The sequence below is a fragment of the Nothobranchius furzeri genome, chromosome 9 (assembly GCF_043380555.1).
Source record: "Nothobranchius furzeri strain GRZ-AD chromosome 9, NfurGRZ-RIMD1, whole genome shotgun sequence".
Lineage (NCBI taxonomy): Eukaryota > Metazoa > Chordata > Actinopteri > Cyprinodontiformes > Nothobranchiidae > Nothobranchius > Nothobranchius furzeri.
The window spans coordinates 55,601,668-55,622,381 of NC_091749.1; the positions used below are offsets into that span (position 1 = coordinate 55,601,668).

Genomic DNA, 20,714 nt, shown 5'->3' on the forward strand with positions numbered 1-20,714 from the left:
AGAGGGAGGCAGTGTGGGCAAACAGCTGATCATCAATTGTCTAACCAACAGACCACAGTATTTGAGACTCCACCATGACTGTGTGTCGGAGGTGCTCTGCAGCACGGGGGTGCTGCAGGGCACAGTTCTGTCACCCTTCCATTTCAGCCTGTACATCTCAGACTTCTGTTATACCTCAGACCAGTGCCACCTACAAAGGTTCTCGGATGATACAGCAATCATCGGATGCGTATCAGATGGGAATGATCAGGAATACAGGGGGTTATCAGTGACTGTCGGTTGGTGTGAGACCAATGCTTCTTAGATCAATGCCAGCCAGACAAAGGAGATGGTCATAGACTTCAGGAGGAAGTCACCCCCTACAACAACGGGGAAATTCCAGGGAAAAGACATTGAGATAGTGAATTCTTACAAGTACCTGAGTATTAACCTCAACAATAAACTGGACTGGTCTACAAATACAGATGCCTTGTATAAGAAGGGCCAAAGTCAACTCCACCTACTGAGGAAACTGAGATCTTTCGGAGTATGCAGGACTCTGTTAAGGACATTTTATGATTCGGTGGTAGCATCTGCCCTTTTCTATTCAGTGCCCTTTTGGGGGAGCAGATATACAGACAGGGGCAGGAGCAGGATTGACAAACTGGTGCGGAGGACTAGCTCTGTACTGGGATACCTTCTGGAGTTTGTGGTGATGGTGGGCAAGAGGAGGATGTTAGCTAAGCTGACGTCCATCATGAAAAATCCACATCAACCTCTGCACGAGTCGGTGGGTGTGCTAAGCAGCTCCTTCAGTCAGAGGCTGATACACCTCCACTGCAGGAAGGAGCCATTAGCAGTTAGGATTTATAAACACAGTATGATGTCATGAGTCACCCAGCCACTTTAAATCTATGGTCAGTACTCCATGCATAATAAACTTGATATATGTACATTTGTACATCCATGCTTCATGATTATATTCTTACTTCCTATTTTTTGCACCAAGTACTGCAGTAATTTCCTAATGTCATTCTTATACATACGTCAATAAAACCCTTTTGAGTCTGATTACATGTTCATGCCTGTATTTAAAGCTATCAATCACTTGGACAGTAAAAGGTAGTTGTAACAGAACAGCTGATACTTTTTATTTGTTATTACTTCCACAAAGTTTCACAATCTCCTATTCATAATGCTTACTGTGTATGTGTCTACATAGAAACTACTGTTGTATAAAGTGTCTTGTCTATTTTTTATTTAAATTATATTTTTGCATTCTATGATACATTTGTACTACTTTGCTATCTGTCAGAGCTGTGGAAATGCCAAAATGCCCTCACTGTGGGATCAACAAAGTTATATTATTATTATTATTATTATTATTATTATTATTATTATTATTAATAATAATAATAATAATAATAATAATAATAATAAATTAAAGTTTTCATTACTATTAATAATAATATCATGTTAACATTATTAAAAGTAGTAATTGCTGCTATACTGTTATTATTTTTGCCTAATTTAGTTTTCATTGATGTTTTTTGTTACAGCAAAAATAATGTAAAAGTAAAATATAGTTCAAAATTGCTATTATAATTCACTGAATGGCTTGCACAGTGTTCAAAGGAATGGGTAAGTCTGAAACATGCTCAAAAATGTTCTAAAAATATAATTTAAAATATGTTTTTATTTATTCACCCGTGAGATAGTACTTAACTATGTCTTACATGGCATCAGCAGTGTTGGGAACGTTACTTTAAAAAAGTAATTAGTTATAGTTACTGATTACTTTGTCAAAAAAGTAACTCAGTTACTAACTGAGTTACAAGATCATAAAAGTAACTAATTACCAACAAAAGTAACTACTTAGTTACTTTTTTCATTAAAGCATGCAAGAATTACTACAATAGTAAAATATAAATGACTAATGACTGGAACATAATAAAATGTATGTCCAAATGTTTTTTATTAACCTGAATAATTTAAACAAATAAGCACTTAACAGGAGGAACTACTAATAGGAACATTACACTAATCTAGACTATTAAAAGGTCACTGTGTGATATTTAACAAGAACCCAATCAGCTCAAATTTTAAATTGCAAATAGAAACACCTGTAAAGGTTCCCGAGCCTTTAAATGGTCTCTCTGTCTAGTTAAATTACAGAAATAAATGTAATTTTGCACAGTATTCTAATTTTTCCAGCTTCACATAATTGTGTGTTTTTAGCAGCATTTCTGTTGCTGCTAATCTAGTAACGGTTAAATAAATAAAATCCATTAAAATGACACTAGAAGAGGCACAAGCCTGATGGAGGACTCACATTTAGTAACTTGGGTCAGACCCAACCACAGAAGAGCTGAAGCTGGGTGGTAAACACACACAGGTAGTTCTAATAACACCTGAGCTCCATGACGTCTGAGACTGATGCATCAGTGTTACAGCGGGACTAAAGACATGATCAGGAACAGGTTACAGCTGGATGATCTAGGAAGGTAGAAGATCAGGACGTCTGAGCGGTGAACAGGTGAGCGGACCTTCGGGACATCCCGCTGTCACGCTAACCCCGGGTTTCCACGGGAGCCGTCAGCAGCACGTTACTGCAGCAGCACGTCTTGCTCGCGTAAACTGCTGCTTGGCCCTTCCCACGAGACGCGAAGCAGCAGGAGAGCAGCTGTCACCGACCGAGCACGAAGTCACACGAGTGACTTCGTCAGTAAACACAACAACAAGCAGGAGAAAATTACAACATGGTTTGTGTTTTATGTTCTGTCCGTTTTATAATCGCCAATACGGACCTGAAAAACAACGGAGACCGCTAGCTAGGTGATAACTTCTCACGGGGACGCGCAGTTAGTAACCTTTTTTAAAAGTAAAGCAACCGGAAAGCAGTACGTTCTTTATTCTGAAAATCTCGGTAGCTTCTCTCCTTTTCCACGTCCGATTTCCTGTCTTTCCTTCCCCCAAAATGTCGAACTTGACCCGTTTCAGAGGCGTCGCGCGTAGAAAATAGAACCGGCGCGTAAAGGCCGCGACATGCTGCTTCTGAGACGCGGCCGACTCGCGCTGCTGACGGCTGCTGACGGCTCCAGTGGAAAAGGTTCTGTTGACCACAGCGGTTCCTATCAGCAGCTATGACGTGCTGCTGCAGTAACGTGCTGCTGACGGCTCCCGTGGAAAGCCGGGGTTAGGGCACGGCTGCAGACCCGCAGATTCGCTGCTGCAGCAACAAATCTGCGGGGGGTCTGCAGCCGTAGATATTCATCACGTCTTCCTCGTTCTTCACGGGCCGTGATGCTCTTAAACATCTGCCTCTTTAGCTCCTGATCAGCTGATGATGACAGCTTCAACACACCGCGCTGCTTCACGCACGCATTTTCTTATCAGTAACAGAAACAACGTTTTGATAAAAGAAGACGTAATTAATTAGTTTGCTCGTTACAGAAAGAAAGATTTTTTATTAACGCGGTTATTTTAAACGGAGTTATTCCCGTTGTGTCTACAGAATGCAGTGACTGAGACCGTGAGGGTCTCCACCCACCCGGCCAATCATCATCGTGTTTGTAAGTGCGTTACCGACACCTCTCTCTCCCTGGCTGCAGCTGACGTGTGGCGGTCAGAAAGCCTCACACTGTTGCTCAACGTTCGGCAAGCACATAGTAACGCACAACCTTCCGTCCCCAGTAACGGTAACGGCGTTGCAACGGCGGGAAAAGTAATTAATTAGATTATTCCGTTACCTATAAAAGAACGCCGTTAGAAACGCCGTTATACTTAAACGGCGTTACTCCCAACACTGGGCATCAGTAGACATTACCAGAAGGGGCAGTGGAAATGTGATAACCTTGCGCTTTAATTGTGTCATGCTGTCTTTAACCACTAGATGGCACTTGTTCACTCCAATTAATTTTGCCGGATATTCACGAAAAGGCCGAGAAAAACCGAAGTGCAACCCGGAAGCTTGTTTGTTACTGGTTGCTGTCAGCCCGTTGTTCGCGCGATGTGTGCTGTCTGCTGCTTACCGATGTGCGACTGTGTTGCCTTCACTTTTATTTAAAACGGAATATGAGATGAATTGATAACACGTTCCCCACGTACCGAATTAAGACTGTTAAGGTATGTAATTCAGCTGCCACTCGGGAGGCGCTCTCATACACTGGTAGCATGTTAGCTGTGTTAGCTTCTTTCATTGGCTAGTTAGCAGAGATTTAGCTGCCAGTGCTGTTGCATGAAGTGCAAGCAACTGAGCCGGCGTTTGTTTTATGTCACGACTTACACCGCTGTCACTGTTGCATTAAGGCAATAGCTAAATCATCTGTTTAGCTTAAAGATTATTACTAAAGCCTTCACCAAATTAACAGTCACAACCGGATAATTAAGTGAGCTCCAACTGATCAGACATTAATAATCAATGTCTGATGCGCATTGTCCAATAACAGCAATCAGTGGCTGTTTTCAAGTTTACAGAGACCTTATTTCTAAGTTATTCTGAACCAATGTCATGATCAAAGACAGGTATCCAGTGTCAAAATTCTTGTAATGAGCTAGATAATAATAATAGTTATAATAGTAATACTTTCTATCCGAATTGGTGGTTATTTTCATCTAAGCTCTTGCAAAATTCAGGATTTCATCCAGTGAGGAAGTCAGTTTTATTCAGTGTTGATTTTATCTTGGTTACATAATAAACTAATCTTTGTCATGTCTTTACCATTTCTGACAGCATTTGGGTTGCAGATGATGTTGTTTTGTTAATACTGCTAAAATGTTATGAAATGTTTTTGGTTTTGGTGAACACTTGCTGATGGAAGCATTTTGAGTTATGAAACACAAGGATGTTTGTTGCAGCTACATGTTTGTATTGTACTATAAAAGTATCATGTAGATGCCTTTCTCAGGTGTCAGCGTATGTTCCTCTCTACATTTGTTTGCTTCATCATCCTATAAAGTGCTTCAGGGTGTGTACACGGCCTCACATTGTTGTAAATCTGAAGGGTATGAAGTATGTCTTGTCTGTCTTTTTATTCCACAAGATTGGGGACAGTTGGTTTATCTAATGCATTATACAAAAACAGGAAATATCGTAGTCCTCATTCTGATTATGGCCAGTGAAAATGTCTATTGGGAAATTTGGAGCAGCAGCAGTCAATGTGATAATAGAGTATCAAAGTGCTGCTACAATTTTTTACATGACTGACTGATTTGGCTCTGCTCATTATTTACTTTCAAAACAGCCGGACCTCCTATGATATTTTCACAAGAAAAGCAATTTTCATTTGTGTTTATAGCTGAGGCAGATTGGGATCAATATAAGTCCTAAAATGTCAGCTAAACGTGGGTTGTTTGTGTTGCATCAGTCATCAACGGTTGGCTCATGAATAAGTTAACACATATAAGCTCAGAGCAGCATTTATAACTAAAGAAATGCATGGAAAAATAATAGCCTTGCTTCCCCATTTGTTTCCATTAAGTGAGCAACAAATCTGTTTTATGATAAATGGAATTTATTTGGTGAAATCTGTTTATTTAGGTACAAATTTAATTTATTTGCATACATTACTTTGTTACTCTGTCGTGTTCTGGGCTAGATGATGTTGAGGTGACAGCTTGTTATGTTAGTTAAAAAAAATAATAAAAAAGACTGCCCAGCCCCCTTTATTGATCACAACAGATCAATGCTGCCATTCTTGACCCTCAAGGAATTAACATCCTTTTCTTTTTATTCATTTTTTTACAGAAAAACTATGTTTTAATAAGCGTCCTGTGCACAGCAGTTGTTCTGATTGTGTCTGGTTAGTGAGGGTGAAACTTTAGTTATTCATCCCAACAAAAGTAAAGCTATCTTTCCATCATAAGCATAATGAGATTTGCGAAAAAGGCACTGGTTTCATTAAATTACGCCCTGCTGCTGAGTTTTTTTCCATACTGTGATTGATAATGTTCACTTGATAGGGTATTTCCTGTCCTTCCTGTGTCCTAATGTTTTGTGATGTCTTTATGAGCAAACAACCAAAATGACTGGAAATGTGTTGGCCATTGCAAAAATAAACAGCAGCGTTTTTACATTTCAATGGAACATAATCTGTGTGTAATGTCAGTAACATGCACACCACTAATAAGGCCACTACTTCCAAGATGGCCTGTGGGGTAAATGAACACCCAAAGAGAGCAGTCAGGACGATGCCTTTGCTGTTTTGGGATGTCAGCACAACAAGCAAGAGGAAAAAAGCTCTCCTCTTCTCATTATCCAGTTTGCAAGCTATGTCAGTTCTACCCACTGCTGTGGAAAGTAGAAGCAAACATCTGTGAGCTAGTCAGCTAAAACCTGAGTGCTTCGCTCTGCAGTAACCACGTCACTGGAAATGTCTTATTTGATTGAAATGGTTTGGTGAAGGAAGTGGTTATTTGCTATATCAGTGGGCAGAGTACAACCTAGATCAGGGGTGTATCTTTGTGGTAAAAGCGTATGGTTGATCTGTGTGAAAATATCCCAAACAGGACCCTTCAGTGTCCACTGTCCTGTGAAATACGCAACTGGGATGACTGGCATTCACTTTAGCAAAAGAAAAGGTTTCATCACGATGACATCACGGATTTAGAAATAAATTGTTGTATTTGAATTAGGGATGTAAAAATATATGAATACACTGAAATATTGCGATATTTCGCGTTATGATACTGAGTCAATGTTTAAAAGCAGTGTATCAATTTTTAATAGAGAATTTATAAAAATGTGCAGTATTTTTGTTGTGTCATGCAATTCAAACCCCGACTGCTAGGTGGCAGCAGTTTTTACCCCTTAAGTTCAGTCTGACAGAAAGAGAGCTCACCATAGGGAGCCCAAGTCTCCTCCCTTTCCGGTCGGCTCATGGGTCCTTGGAAAAATGAAAACATGCATGCAGGTCAATGGGGCTAAAAACGCTATTTTCCAATCTGCTTTGCCTTACGCCCTGGATCGCACATATGTTGTACTGCAATTTAAATGAAAAGTAATGATGGGTGTTTCGACCACACCAGTCACGTACTTTGAGATTTATTAGCTTGTAAAAGTTCGTAATTAGCATGACTACACACCAGAAATCGGCACATCGCATATGTGACGTCACCACATGATCTCCACTCCCCTAACATAGCTGCTACTTACCAAATGACCCAGTGTTTTCCTTACATAGGCGTAGCCGTAGCGCCCCGCCACAGCTGAAATCCCAGCACCACGCCTACAAGATCCCAAGTTGTATTGAATTTTATTTTGCTCCGTTTCCCGAAGAAGCAGCGGGAACTACTCTGTTGTTGCTTGTGATCACAGCCGGCAGGCAGCAAGGAGGAGGAGGCAGGGTAGGGTGGTTACAGCTAGGGATGAGCCGGATACTCATTTCAGACGAGTATCCGGTACGGATAAAGCATTTTTGACGAATACAAACATGAAATGAGTAAAACTCGTAAATATCTGTAATCGTGCTGAAGGAAAATCCTCATTGGGTAACTGACTGTCTTCACGCTCTGTGATTGGCCAGTCACATAGAGCGCCCGCCCCTCCCTACACACAAAACTGCAGCTGGGAGCTCAGTCCGTCCGGCCCATCCACGCACACACATACCCACAGTAACGGATCTCTCTGTGCTTGCTTCACTGTTGCTCACGTTTCTTCAGTTCTCTCTAGGTTTTCATCAGCACGCCTCTTTTTCAGTTGAATATTTAAAGTGACTTTTTTTCATTGACAAGACAGAGCTCGTGCGTCGGTCACTGCCTCCGCTCCGGTCATTTATTTTTTTTTTTTTTATTATTTTAACTCTCTCCCCCTCTCTCTCTCTCACACACACACACACACACACACACACACACACACACACATCAACATTGTTTTGTTTAACTGTGTGTGGGTAAAATGCCAACAACGTTAGGAAGAAATCAGTTTAATCAAATTAAAATAAAATGGTTCTTGTATTTCATATTACCTAGTGCCTACTGCATGAGTTCAGATGTATTAATTCATGCACTTAAATATTAATGTTCTGATTTTACTGAAAAACTTGTTCTGTAATACTTCCTTTACCATTGTGATCAAAAATATTTAATCTCAATTCTGAGGCTGCTCTGTAAATAGTTTTCAAATAAACAATACACATAGCAACTTCTGATCAATCCATATCAATTTCAGACTTAAAATAATATAATGATGTAAACCACACCCACTAATTTCCAAATAATAAACGAGATGCATTCATCTGTGTATCTCCTTTGATCCGCATTAGTGATATTTTCAGCACCAGAACAATGAAGCAAAGAAACAGATTCCTGAGTTTATGTTAGTAATTTTATTTATTAGGTGCATCTGATCTGTTCTATTTTTCTCTGAAATGAGATCAAATCAGTGCTTCTATGGGTTGTCTCCTCTCTGCACTAGAAAACTTTACTTTATTATAATGTTCACTGTAATGCATCTTGATGTTCTTAACAATTAAATTAAATCAAAGATATTTGTCAATAATGCCAAATATGTAAATTTGTGTTTCAGTCATTTTTATACTGGCTTAAAAATACTTCATTAAGTCTACTAAGCAGGGGTGTAGAACATTTATAATAGGGCCAGCCCAGTAATGATCTTGGACCAAAAGAAAGGGGGCAGAAAGTCAAATAAAGGGGGGCAGAAGATGTTTTTCCAGACGCCAAGAAAAATTAAATGCCAAATCCCCCCTGCAAAGTGTGTCACTGAGAGTTTAAAACAAAAACAATTTTTGTGCAAATATTGTGTATTCACCTTTAATAAAACGCAGCAGTTGCTGGATTGGTGCAGTTCAAAGTGGAGTGCATCAAATAAAACAATATTAACATAAAGGTTTCCTAGGGGAAACACTGTGACCACATTTATGGTGGTTCGTTCTTCCTGTGGGAAGTTCGCTGAACTTACAGCCATTTTCCCTCAGTTTTCTCCGTGTCTGCTTTGATGACGTCACTTTTGTGAAGCGCATTTGTAGTCACACAAAACCTAAAGTAGCGTTTCCCCCTTTTCCAAAATAAGTACAGTCTTGGTATCAAAATATGTCTTTAGAATTCCCGGACATCATATGTGAAATCCATGGCACATAACAAGCGTAATTAGAAAATAGCGTTTTTAGCCCCATTGATTTGCATTCGTGTTTTCGTTCTTCCAGGGATCCATGGTGCAGAGGTAGATGGGCGTGACTTAGGCTGCCTCTTGGGATCCTCATCCCTTTCCGGTCAGCTCTTGACAGTTCACACCCCAAATTTGTGTAATTGTCTGCATTGGCGTTTATATCCAAAAAGAAACGGACCGAAATAACACAAACTTTCTTACAATTTTGTTTTTAAATTTTTGGCAACAAAAAGATTGCATGTAGATATTATTTTCTTCTATAATGCACCATTATCTTCCCTGTGCAACAGTTTGTAGTCACAATAAAAGGCTTATAGATGTGTTTTTGTATTTCTTAACATTTTTATAAAGGTTTTTGAGATTTTCTAAATTAATACTGAGCCCTGATTAATATTGGCATAAATTAGTTGAGGGATAACAAAACAAAATTATAGTTTTTGTTAAAAGAATGTGTCAATAACCAGGCGGATTCATGAGCACTGAAATGTTGCACTCGGATAACTGTAATACGTTTGTGTGAGTTGTAAAGTTATGCTAACTAAAGAAACTGTAAACCTTTGGGTGTATGCAAAGCTGAGGACAAGTAAAACAAATACACATTCTACTGTAGTTTGCAGTACACACTATCAGCATTCCAGTGTAATCAGATCTTTTATATTTTATTACCATTTATTATTCTGTGTACATAGCAATGTGGTTTTTTTTTACACTGAAGAAACTCAAAGCCCTTTGTTTAATTTGGTTTGCTTTATCAATAACAGCCCGGTCTGCTGGCAGCCAGCAAGTGGGTCTACAGATTATTATTAGCCTGAAGCAGCAAGATCAGTTTCCGAGAGCGACCTGGATAACCATTGATTTATCTTGAAGCTGCGGACTTTGTCTGTGAGCTGCTCCTGAATGTTCTCTGGTGACCTTGACATGAAAACAGAATCCAGTGACTCATGATTCTTTGAGTTATAGCAGCATGACTCAAAGGTCGCTGTTGAGATTTAGGGTTATGCTCACTCAGAGTGTGTATTAAAATGAGGTTTGTTTTTTCTAATATTTGTCTTTTTCCTTAGGGCAGGATGCAGTCCTCAAACCACAGACTACGAGATATGGAGCAGCACCACCCGCTGCTGTCGGCGGGTGCAGATGTTGAGGCGGGGAGCCTGGGAGCCGGAGTGATGGTTGGAGGTCCCCACTCGGGCCACACAGTGGGGAACCGCACACTGTGGTTCATTCAGGACAGTTGTGGTATGGTGTGTGCAGGCATGACCTGGTTCCTGGTTCTGTACGCTGAGTTTGTGGTGAACTTTGTCATGCTACTGCCCGCCAAGAGCTTCTGGTACTCTCTACTGAATGGAGCCACCTTCAACTCCCTGGCTGTGCTCGCACTGGCCTCGCACCTGCGCACCATGCTGACTGACCCGGTAAGGATCTGATTCTAACATGAGCTGATCAGGGGAAACTCGAAATTCCAGTTTGGGGATTTAAGAAATTATCAATATGTTGAAATATTGCAATATCTTGTGTTATGATGGTGAATCGATATTCAAAAGCAGGTGTATCAATGCCTTTCTTGATAATTTAAATGCAAACATTTCTTTTGTGTGGTGCAAATTAAACTCCGATCCCTGGGTGGCAGCAGTTTTTACTGCCTTCAATCTGACGGAACAACAGTAACTTGTGATGACGCTTGATGTGTCTTGGAAGTGTCTGCCCTTTGTTTTTCAATTCAATTCTATAAATTGCAAACATTTTATTATTTGGCTTTTGTTATTGCGACACATCAAATCGTATCCCTTTAATGTGATATTTATTGTATCCCCAGATTCTTGCTAATGCACACTCCTAAAAGCTGTTAATAACAAGTTGTTTAAAAATACATCTCCTAAGACTTTGTATGGGGTTGAAGCTAAAACTCAGTGTTCTGTGTTGGAAATAATTCCACTGTTGTTCTACCAACTGAATAAATGAGTCTCTAGTAGGGATGGACAGTATATCGGCATCAATATCGGTATCAGCTGATGTTAGTCATTTTTTTAACATATCTGTATTGGTCCAATAAATAAAACTGGGCCGATATTAGCAACCAATATTTTTTCCATCTTCTCTCCATTTGTTTGCCTGTTTCAGAGGGTGAGGGGGGTGATGTGTATTTGTTTAGTCATGTGAACAGTGAATGAAATCATCTGAGAAGTGTAAATGTGTGTGGTGTGTGTACATAATAACATAAATTCAACTTTAAGCATTTGCATTTTATACAAAATTTCTGATTTTAGAAGCATTAATGTCAGTATATCGGCATCGGCAAACATCGGTTATCGGCCATAACAGTGATCTTAATATCGGTATCGGCCCAAAAATTTCATATCGGTGCATCACTAGTCTCTGGTTGTGTTAACAAAGCAACAAGCAGAAAGCCTGTCACTGTCTGACTCGGAGTCACTTGATATTAAGAACTTGGACATCCAGCTGAAGAGAGGTTGTGAAATGTGTGAAAGCTGTAAAGAGCAGTTCACTCCACTGTCATTCCTTCAATCATCTGCTTTCATACATCTCAGCTCAGTCTTTATTGATATAGCGCCTTACCAGCAGAAAAAGGACATCAAGGTGCTTTACAGACACAATGAAATGAGAACAGAATAAAACCAAGTAGAACATTATAAAACAGTGACAGCTGAGTTAAAACCAAGTTGAAAACTAAAAACCAGAAGTGAACGCCAAATCATAAAAATAGGTTTTCAGTCTAGCTTTAAAAACCATCACGGAAGTGAAAGCCCTTATGGACAACTGCTTTGGGCCTGCCACGGAGAAAACTGTCTCCTCTCGTCTTTATTTGTTTTAGGCACCGAGAGCATTAGAAGGTTCTCCAAGCAGAGCGTACGTACCTGTGTATGTGACTGCATCGGTGTCGTCAGGCACAAATTCTAAAAGCAGCATGCAGCCGAAATCAGAGTAACATGATCAAACTTCCTTTTTACCCTTTAGAAATTTAGCAGCAGCATTTTGCACAAGTTGCAACCTTGCTACTGTACAAGGGATGTCACGGTAACCGATGTAGTGGTAAACCCCGGTAAAAATGTTGACAATAATAATTATTTTATTTAAAAAATATATATTATCTCGGTGGATTGCTGTGGCGTAGACACGGCGACCCTGTCCAGTGTCTGCTGAAGCTGCCACACTTGAGCACTTTGTACTTTACAACCAAAACTTTCTTGAAGCTAAAGCTGAAATATTGGCTGAAGGAGATTGTAGCGCTCAGGACATCTATCAGCCCTCAAAGAAGACAAAGTCGGAAGTATGGGCATATTTTATATATTTGAAAAATACTGAGGGACAGTTGATAGAAAATATCCTGTTTGTAGCACCTTGCAGGAAAAACAGCGTGTGTGAAAGGCAGTAACACTTAGAATCTCATGACACATCTGCGTGACCGTCACCCACAATGCCACAGTAAATGCAAGGCAAGTTAATGTTAGCGTTTTAGTTGAAATGGATGATGTGAGGACTTTGGGTTCAGGGAGAATGCAACGAGTCGCCCCAGTGCAGCCGCAGCGCCCACTGCCAGCATATAAACCGTGTCGTGGACACCCCCATATTGAAATGACGCTATGTATTATGGGGCTCCCAGGAGGCAGATAAGAGCTGGTCTCTTTCTGCGTCGTGATATTTTCACAAATCTGCAAATCTCACTGGAAGGACACAAACTGAGGACAATATTTTCCTGATATAGAGGGTTTATTTTAGTCTGGCCTGCCAGACTCGTCCTCTGTTTAATTCTAAATGAAGCACTTCCCATAAGGAAGCATGGGGCTGGCTGGCCAGGCTAATTACAGTGTATAAATACACAAACTAAATATCACTACACTAGGTTTATTTATCCATCCATCCATCCATCCATTTTCATCCACTTATCCAGAGTCGGGTCGCGGGGACAGTAGCCTAAGGCAAGAGGCCCAGACTTTCCTCTCCCCAGCCACTTGGGCCAGCTCCTCCGGGGGAATCCCAAGGCGTTCCCTGGCCAGGTGAGAGACATAGTCCCTCCACCGTGTCCTGGGTCTACCTTTAGGTCTCCTCCCAGTTGGACGTGCCCGGAAAACCTCACCAGGGAGGCGTCCAGGAGGCATCCTGACCAGATGCCCGAGCCACCTTAACTGGCTCCTCTCGATGTGGAGGAGCAGCGGGTCTACTCCGACCCCCTCCCGGATGACCAAGCTTCTCACCCTATCTCTAAGGGAGAGCCCAGCCACTCTTTGGAGAAAACTCATTTCGGCCGCTTGTATCCGCGACCTCGTTCTTTCGGTCACTACCCAAAGCTCATGACCATAGTTGAGGGTAGGAACGTAGATCGACCGGTGAATCGAGAGCTTCACCTTCTGACTCAGCTCTCTCTTCACCACGACAGACTGGTACAACGCCCGCATCACTGCAGATGCAGCTCCAATCCACCTATCGATCTCACACTCCAGTTTTCCCTCACTCGTGAACAAGACCCCGAGATACTTAAACTCCTCCACTTGGGGCAGGACCTCATCCCTGACCCGGACAAGGCATTCTACCCTTTTCCGAATCAAGACCATGGTCTCAGATTTAGAGGAGCTGATTCTCATCCCAGCTGCTTCACACTCGGCTGCGAACGGCTCCAGCAAAAGCTGAAGATCACATTCTGATGAAGCCAACAGGACCACATCATCTGCAAAAAGCAGAGATCTGATCGTCAGGCCACCAAAACGGATGCCCTCCACACCTTGGCTGCGCCTAGAAATCCTGTCCATAAAGGTTATGAACAGAATCGGTGACAAAAAGCAGCCTTGGCGGAGTCCAACTCTCACTGGGAACGAACCCAACTTACTGCCGGCAATGCGGACCGAGCTCTGCAGTGTTTCCCCTAGGAATTTGATCTAATTTCAGAGAAAAATAGAACAGATCAGATGCACCTAATAAATAAAATTACTAACAAACTCAGGAATCTGTTTCTTTGCTTCATTGTTCTGGTGCTGAAAATATCACTAATGTGGATCAAAGGAGATACACAGATGAATGCACCTTATTATTTGGAAAGTCGTGGGTGTGGTTTACATCAATACATTATTTTAAATCTGAAATTGATATGGATTGATCAGAAGTTGCTATGTGTATTGTTTATTTGAAAACTATTTACAGAGCAGCCTCAGAATTGAGATTAAATATTTTTGATCACAATAGTAAAGGAACTGTTACAGAACAAGTTTTTCAGTAAAATCAGAACATTAATATTTAAGTGCATGAATTAATACATCTGAACTCATGCAGTAGGAACTAGGAAATATGAAATACTAGAACCAGACACAACTTATTTTAATTTGATTAAACTGATTTTTCCTAACGTTGTTGGCATTTTTCCAACACACAGTTAAACAAAACAATGTGTGTGTGTGTGTGTGTGTGTGTGTGTGTGTGTGTGTGTGTGTGTGTGTGTGTGTGTGTGTGTCTGTGTCTGTGTCTGTGTCTGTGTGAGTGAGAGCGAGCGAGCGAGAGAGAAATAAAAATAATTTTAAAAAACCCGACCGGCGAGGAGGCAGTGAGCGACGCATGCACGAGCCATTTTCAGCTCTGTCTTGTCAAATGCACAACGTACATTAAGACAAAAGTTACTTTAAATATTCAACCGAAAAAGAGGCGAGCTGAAGAAAACCCAGGGAGTACTGAAGAAACGTGAGCAACAGTGAAGCAAGCACAGAGAGATCCGTTACTGTGTGTGTGCGTGGGCTGGAGCAGTTTTGTGTGTAGGGAGGGGCGGGCGCTCCATGTGACTGGCCAATCACAGAGTGTGAAGGCAGTTACCCAATGAGGATTTTTCTTCAGCACGATTACAGATATTTACGAGTTTTACTCATTTCATGCTCGTATTTGTCAAAAATGCTTTATCCACGGCTCATCCCTAGCTGTAACCACCCTGCCCTCCCTCCTCCTCCTTGCTGCCTGCCGGCTGAGATCACAAGCAACAACAGAGTAGTTCCTGCTGCTTTTTCGGGAAACAGCGCAAAAAAATAAATAAAATCTATAAAACTTGGGATCTTGCAGGCGTGGCGCTGGGATTTCAGCCGTGGTGGCCTGCCACGGCTACGCCTATGTAAGGGAAACACTGCTCTGACACCGGTCATACAGGGACCCAACAGCCCGTATCAGAGGGCCTGGTACCCCATACTCCCGGAGTACCCCCCACAGGGCCCCCCGAGGGACGCGGTCAAACGTCTTCTCCAAATCCACAAAACACATGTAGACTGGTTGGACAAATTCCTACGCACCCTCCATGATCCCCCTAAGGGTATTGAGCTGGTCCAGTGTTCCACGGTCAGGACGAAAACCACATTGCTCCTCCTGAATCTGAAGTTCAACAATCTGATGGACCCTCCTCTCCAGAACCCCTGAATAGACCTTACCAGGAAGGCTCAGGAGTGTGATCCCCTTGTAGCTGTAACACACTCTGTGGTCCCCCTTTTTAAATAAGGGGACCACCACCCCGGTCTGCCAATCCAGTGGGACTGCCACCGATGCCCATGTGATATTGCAGAGCCGCGTCAGCCAACACAGCCCCACAACATCCAGAGCCTTAAGGAACTCCGGGCGGATCTCATCCACCCCTGGAGCCTTGCCACAGAAGAGCTTTTTAACCACCTCAGTGGCCTCAGCACCAGAGATTTGTGAGGCCAGCCCACCGACCCACAACATCCTGAGTAGAGGTCCCCATCCCCACTGTAGATAGTGTTGGTAGCGCACTGCTTATTCCCCCCTGTGGGGACCCACGTTTCCTCTTCGCGCTGTGCCCAGCCAGGCTCCATAGGTGAAAGCCCGGCAACCAGGCGCTCGCCAACATGCCCCACCTCCAGGCCTGGCTCCAGAGGGGGACCCTGGTGACCCGCATCCAGGCGAGGGAACACAGTTTCCATTTATATTCATCATAAGAGGTCTTCGGGCTGCTCTTTGTCTGATCCCTCACCTAGAACCTGTTAGCCATGGGTGACCCTACCAGAGGCAAAAAGCCTCAGACAACTTAGCTCCTAGGATCACTGAGACACTCACCACGGTAAGGTGGCAGTCCAGGGAGAGGTAGGTTTATTTAGTTGTCTGAAAATATTGCACATTTCTGGTGCTATAATTAGTTAATGTAATATACTCAAAATGACTAACAGCTCATCGTGAAATAATAAATAAGAGTGGGAGATATAGATTTTTATTTTGTCCCACTGAGGGAAGTGTTTGGGTGCCGGCTGTGTAGAGTATGCAACTGTACTTAAGTAAGAGCAGCACTACATCAATGCCTTTTACTCAAGTAAAAGTAGCTGTCCAAGAAATTAATCAAGAGTAAAAACAAATACTTGATTAGGATGCTACTTGAGTACTGAGAATCATCTGATCTCATTTTTTTTAAATGACATCAAACAGACAAAAAAAAGAAGTTATGGGAGATTATTTTAAACACTAAAAGGAGAGAAGGTAAACAAATAAACAACATAATTACAAAATAATACATTTTATGCAAAATTTAGACTGATGACAATATTTTCCTGATTTAGAGGCTTTATGTAGTTGTCTGAAAACGTGTTTTTAAAAAAAATACCGCCATAATACAGAAAACCATCATAATTTTGGTCACAACTGTGAGGTTACATTTTACACCATGACAACACTAACGTACCCTGCTCACCACAAATTAAATCTAGTTACAGTAGTCAAGGCGAGCTGAGCTACTGCCTCTAGGTTGCGTTATTACACGAATGGTTAATCTAAATACACACCTCTTTATATGAGGTCAGAAACATGTTGAATCTGAATCGTACAGCATGGTCATTCTATTTAAATATCCCGATGTGTAGCTTTATATTTCCCACAAAGGGATTGTTACCGACAATCATTTCCTGATTTTCCCCACATTGTGCCTTCGCTCATCTCATCCAATTTGTGCTATTTAAAGTCTAATTCTATTGTTGAAACAACAAGTTACTCTTAACTTCCACTTGTGCTTTTGTCCTGTACAGCACAAGCTGAACAAATTAATTCATTCAAAACATCACAGTGACTTCTGACACTCTGACTCTGGATCAGGCCTCATGTGACGAAAACAAACAGAAAACTGCTGAAGTTTCTCACATTATCTGCTTGAGCTTGTATACTTTCTCTGTCAAGATAAAAATGCAGTTTGTATATAATAATTATTATATTTTACTCTGCTTTCCCTACTTCTTTAGGGTGCAGTTCCTAAAGGCAATGCAACCAAGGAGTACATGGAGAGCTTGCAGCTTAAGCCCGGTGAGGTCATCTACAAGTGTCCAAAGTGTTGTAGCATCAAACCTGAGAGGGCGCACCACTGCAGGTCAGTCTCGTAGCTTTCATAGCGTCTGGCTGCTGCAAAGCCTCACTGTAGGGGACCTCCCTGTAAAACACTACAGCTTGTATCCATCTGCATCCTTTAATCTGACACTTTAGGTGTTTGAAACTATATTTACCTTTGAAAAGCTCAATTTTATTTTTCCAACTTTCATCTTTCAGAAAGTACTTTTAACATTCGCTGTGTCTTCGAAGGCATCTGGGACATTTGATCACAAGTTACCATCTCTCCCTCTCCTCCCTGCAGTATTTGTAAACGGTGCATCCGGAAGATGGATCATCACTGTCCGTGGGTCAATAACTGTGTGGGAGAAAAGAATCAGAGATACTTTGTGCTCTTTACTGTGAGTACACAGAGGTTGTCATGGAGAGGAATGTTTGGAGAGTGTTGCGGCCATTTGTAAATAGTTGCTCTTATATTTATTAGGTTGCTTTAATTATAATTTTTATTGTGTTTTATATGAATCAAGAAAATACAGTTTGCAAATGAAAGTCTCCTCGCTGTGGGGCTTATGCTCCATCTCGCTAATGCGCAGAAGAAACGGGCTTCCGTCACAGACGTGCTTATCGCCAACTGTAACCCTCCTGATAACATCAGCATTATTTATTGCTTTATATGCTGACTGGAAGTTTTGGAACAACAGAAAACTACGGCTGCCACATATGGCGGAGCAGGGCAGGATTACCTGTCATTAAATGATCGAATTTGCACTCGTTTCACACCGATGGAGACACTAGTCCATTAAAAATCGAGGTATAGCATGAAAATGAGATTGTTTCTTAAAAAGACTGAAAATCAAAGATGTGTTAAGTTGTACTGTACATAAAATCTGGAGTGAGATGTCATCACAATTCTTTCTGTTCTGGGTTTTTCTCTCAGATGTACATTGCCTTGATTTCTGCACATGCCCTGGGTCTAAGTGGCATGCATTTCTTCACTTGTATTAAAGTCCAGTGGAATGGTAAGTAAGTCCTTCCTGCATTTACACTTTAGATTTGTTCAGTTTGTTATGGGTTTAAAGCTCTCATTCACTTGTCTTTTCAATAAATCTGCTGTGTTCTCAAGTATGAATGAGTGAATGCATTGCAAGTCATTTCTGTTTTGGAAAAAGCTCTCACGCTCCTGTTTCAGGGGGTAGCAGGGTATCCGCGGGTCCTTAAAAAGTCTTTAATTTGCTTTTCCAAAATTAAGGTCTTAAAAATCCTTTAAAATGACAAATAATCCTTAAATACAGTTTCCAAAGGTCTTAAATGACCAAAGACCCAATAAACATGATTTTTTTATTTCTATAAAATTTTCATGAATTTCTAGTTAGTGTTCAGCTTTTTTTGTGTATGATGTTGGCGTAAGCGGAACCGTACACATTCAGTTGGTTGTGAAAGGGGACTATTTTTAGATGAGCACATTAGCTGGTTAAGCTAGTGGGCGCTTGCGCCATGGGGAAGTGCAAGTTTAATGGTAACTGGATGGCTAATCCCACGTTTGCTATGTGGTTAGCACCGGTTCCAGGCAGTAGCTGGAAATTAAAGCTTAAATTTGGTCAAAGTGGCCTTAAAAAAGGTCTTAAAAAGTCTTACATTTGGCTCCCTTAAACCTGCAGTTACCCTGGGGTAGAAGTTAGTTGGAGGTGTGGCAGCTGGAGAAAATCAGGATTACAAGTCTTACTCATTAATATTCATGATATGCAATCATCTCGTCTCTTACTGGCTAACAGCAAAGCCACTCTTCCGCTGCCTCCGTTTGCTCATCGTTTTTGATGTTTCAATAACAAATAACACTAGCTAAATGTGTTCCACCATGCTGTGGAGTTGCTAATGCTAACAATTAACTTCTACTAGCTGAGATTCTCTCTGCTGTCTCCTGGCTGCTAAATCAACATCCACCTTCTGCGCTCGCGAGCCAAGGTGGGCGGGGCCATGAATGCTATTTTTATCTGACGTACAAGAGACTGTCCATTTCTGATCCAATGGTTTTCTCATCTGTTTCCTTTTTGTGGCCGCCGGCGATGGGGTTGAAGAAAATGTTCACATTCAACCGGTGTATGAAAGGACAAGAATTACACGGTTTCTCTGTAAACAAGACCTGTAGAAGTTTCTACATGTAGTATATGTCTTTAACGAAAACCATAGAAACAAGTTTTGTAAAATCAGCACAGAGCTGCTGCTCTTCTTGCTCCTTTGCTGGATCAATAGATTAAATTAAGGTTTTCATTCTGTGAATAATCTGCTTTGTTAGACTTAGACTCTGTTACGTTAATTAGCTTGTCTGTTTGAAGTGGTCTAATGCAGTTTTTAATCGCTTAAACTGAACAAAAACAATCCTTTCAGGCGTTTTCATCTTTGTACTCGCTGCTAGCTGATGCAGTGGTTAGTTCAGTTCGAACTAACCCTTTAAACGTGCTTCTTCTCTGGTGCACAGAGTGCAGTGACTTCTCTCCAGGAGTGTCCGTGTTGCTGCTAATCTTCCTCTGCCTTGAAGCCATCCTCTTCCTCACTTTCACCGCTGTAATGTTCGGTACGCAGATCCACTCCATTTGCAACGATGAGACAGTGAGTGCTTACCCTTTTTGTACCGGTTAACGAGTTAGAGTGGCTACTCCATACAAACTGGTCTGATCATTTTTCAGGAGATCGAACGTCTTAAAAATGAGAAGCCGACGTGGGAGCGCCACATGAGATGGGATGGGATGAGAGCTGTGTTTGGGGGTCCGCCCTCACTCTTGTGGTGTAATCCCTTCATGGGTCTGCAGCTGCGGCGCCTGTTGCTGTTGAGTCACGGTCGCCGGGGCGGCTCAGAGTTTTCTGTTTGACAATCTGGATGAGCTGGCTGGGAGTCACGTGCTCTGTGGTAAAAACTACAATGGACTTCTCCCCGAGGCTGTCCCCATCTGACGGGTAGACGGATTACGGTGGAACCTCGGTGCGTCTGAACCGCCTCTCTGACTGTTGAGGACTCTACACCTTTGGCGATGTTCTGCACAAGCATCTTCAACAATTGGACCGTTTATCAATACATGAGTAACGCGTTGGGTTTTCTTTGTAAAGCATGCTGTCTGGAACTCAAGAGACCAAATTCAGCTCATGCACTTTTAACAAGCAGCTCAAGGACTGTGCACATCAAACATTCAGATGTTTTAAAGGGGCACGCTGCAGCGTATCTTTTGTTATGGTTGAGCCCAAAGCATCACAGGCCCAAATAGGGAGGACAGTGGACATCAGAGAGCGTCCTGTCTGACGGAACAGCAACGATATGCAT

The 20,714-nt window shown here is 41.7% G+C and overlaps 1 protein-coding gene across 1 annotated transcript; it reads left to right on the forward strand.

The window, feature by feature from the left end:
• Positions 1-3,940: 3,940 nt before the first annotated feature.
• Positions 3,941-20,478, forward strand: zdhhc7 (zinc finger DHHC-type palmitoyltransferase 7). Its single transcript, XM_015952886.3, has 7 exons — positions 3,941-4,104; positions 10,165-10,515; positions 17,320-17,444; positions 17,706-17,802; positions 18,339-18,420; positions 19,878-20,008; positions 20,086-20,478. Exons 2-7 carry the CDS (start codon positions 10,171-10,173, stop codon positions 20,266-20,268), a joined length of 963 nt encoding a protein of 320 aa, XP_015808372.1. The 5' UTR covers positions 3,941-4,104; positions 10,165-10,170; the 3' UTR covers positions 20,269-20,478.
• The last annotated feature ends 236 nt before the right edge of the window (positions 20,479-20,714 follow it).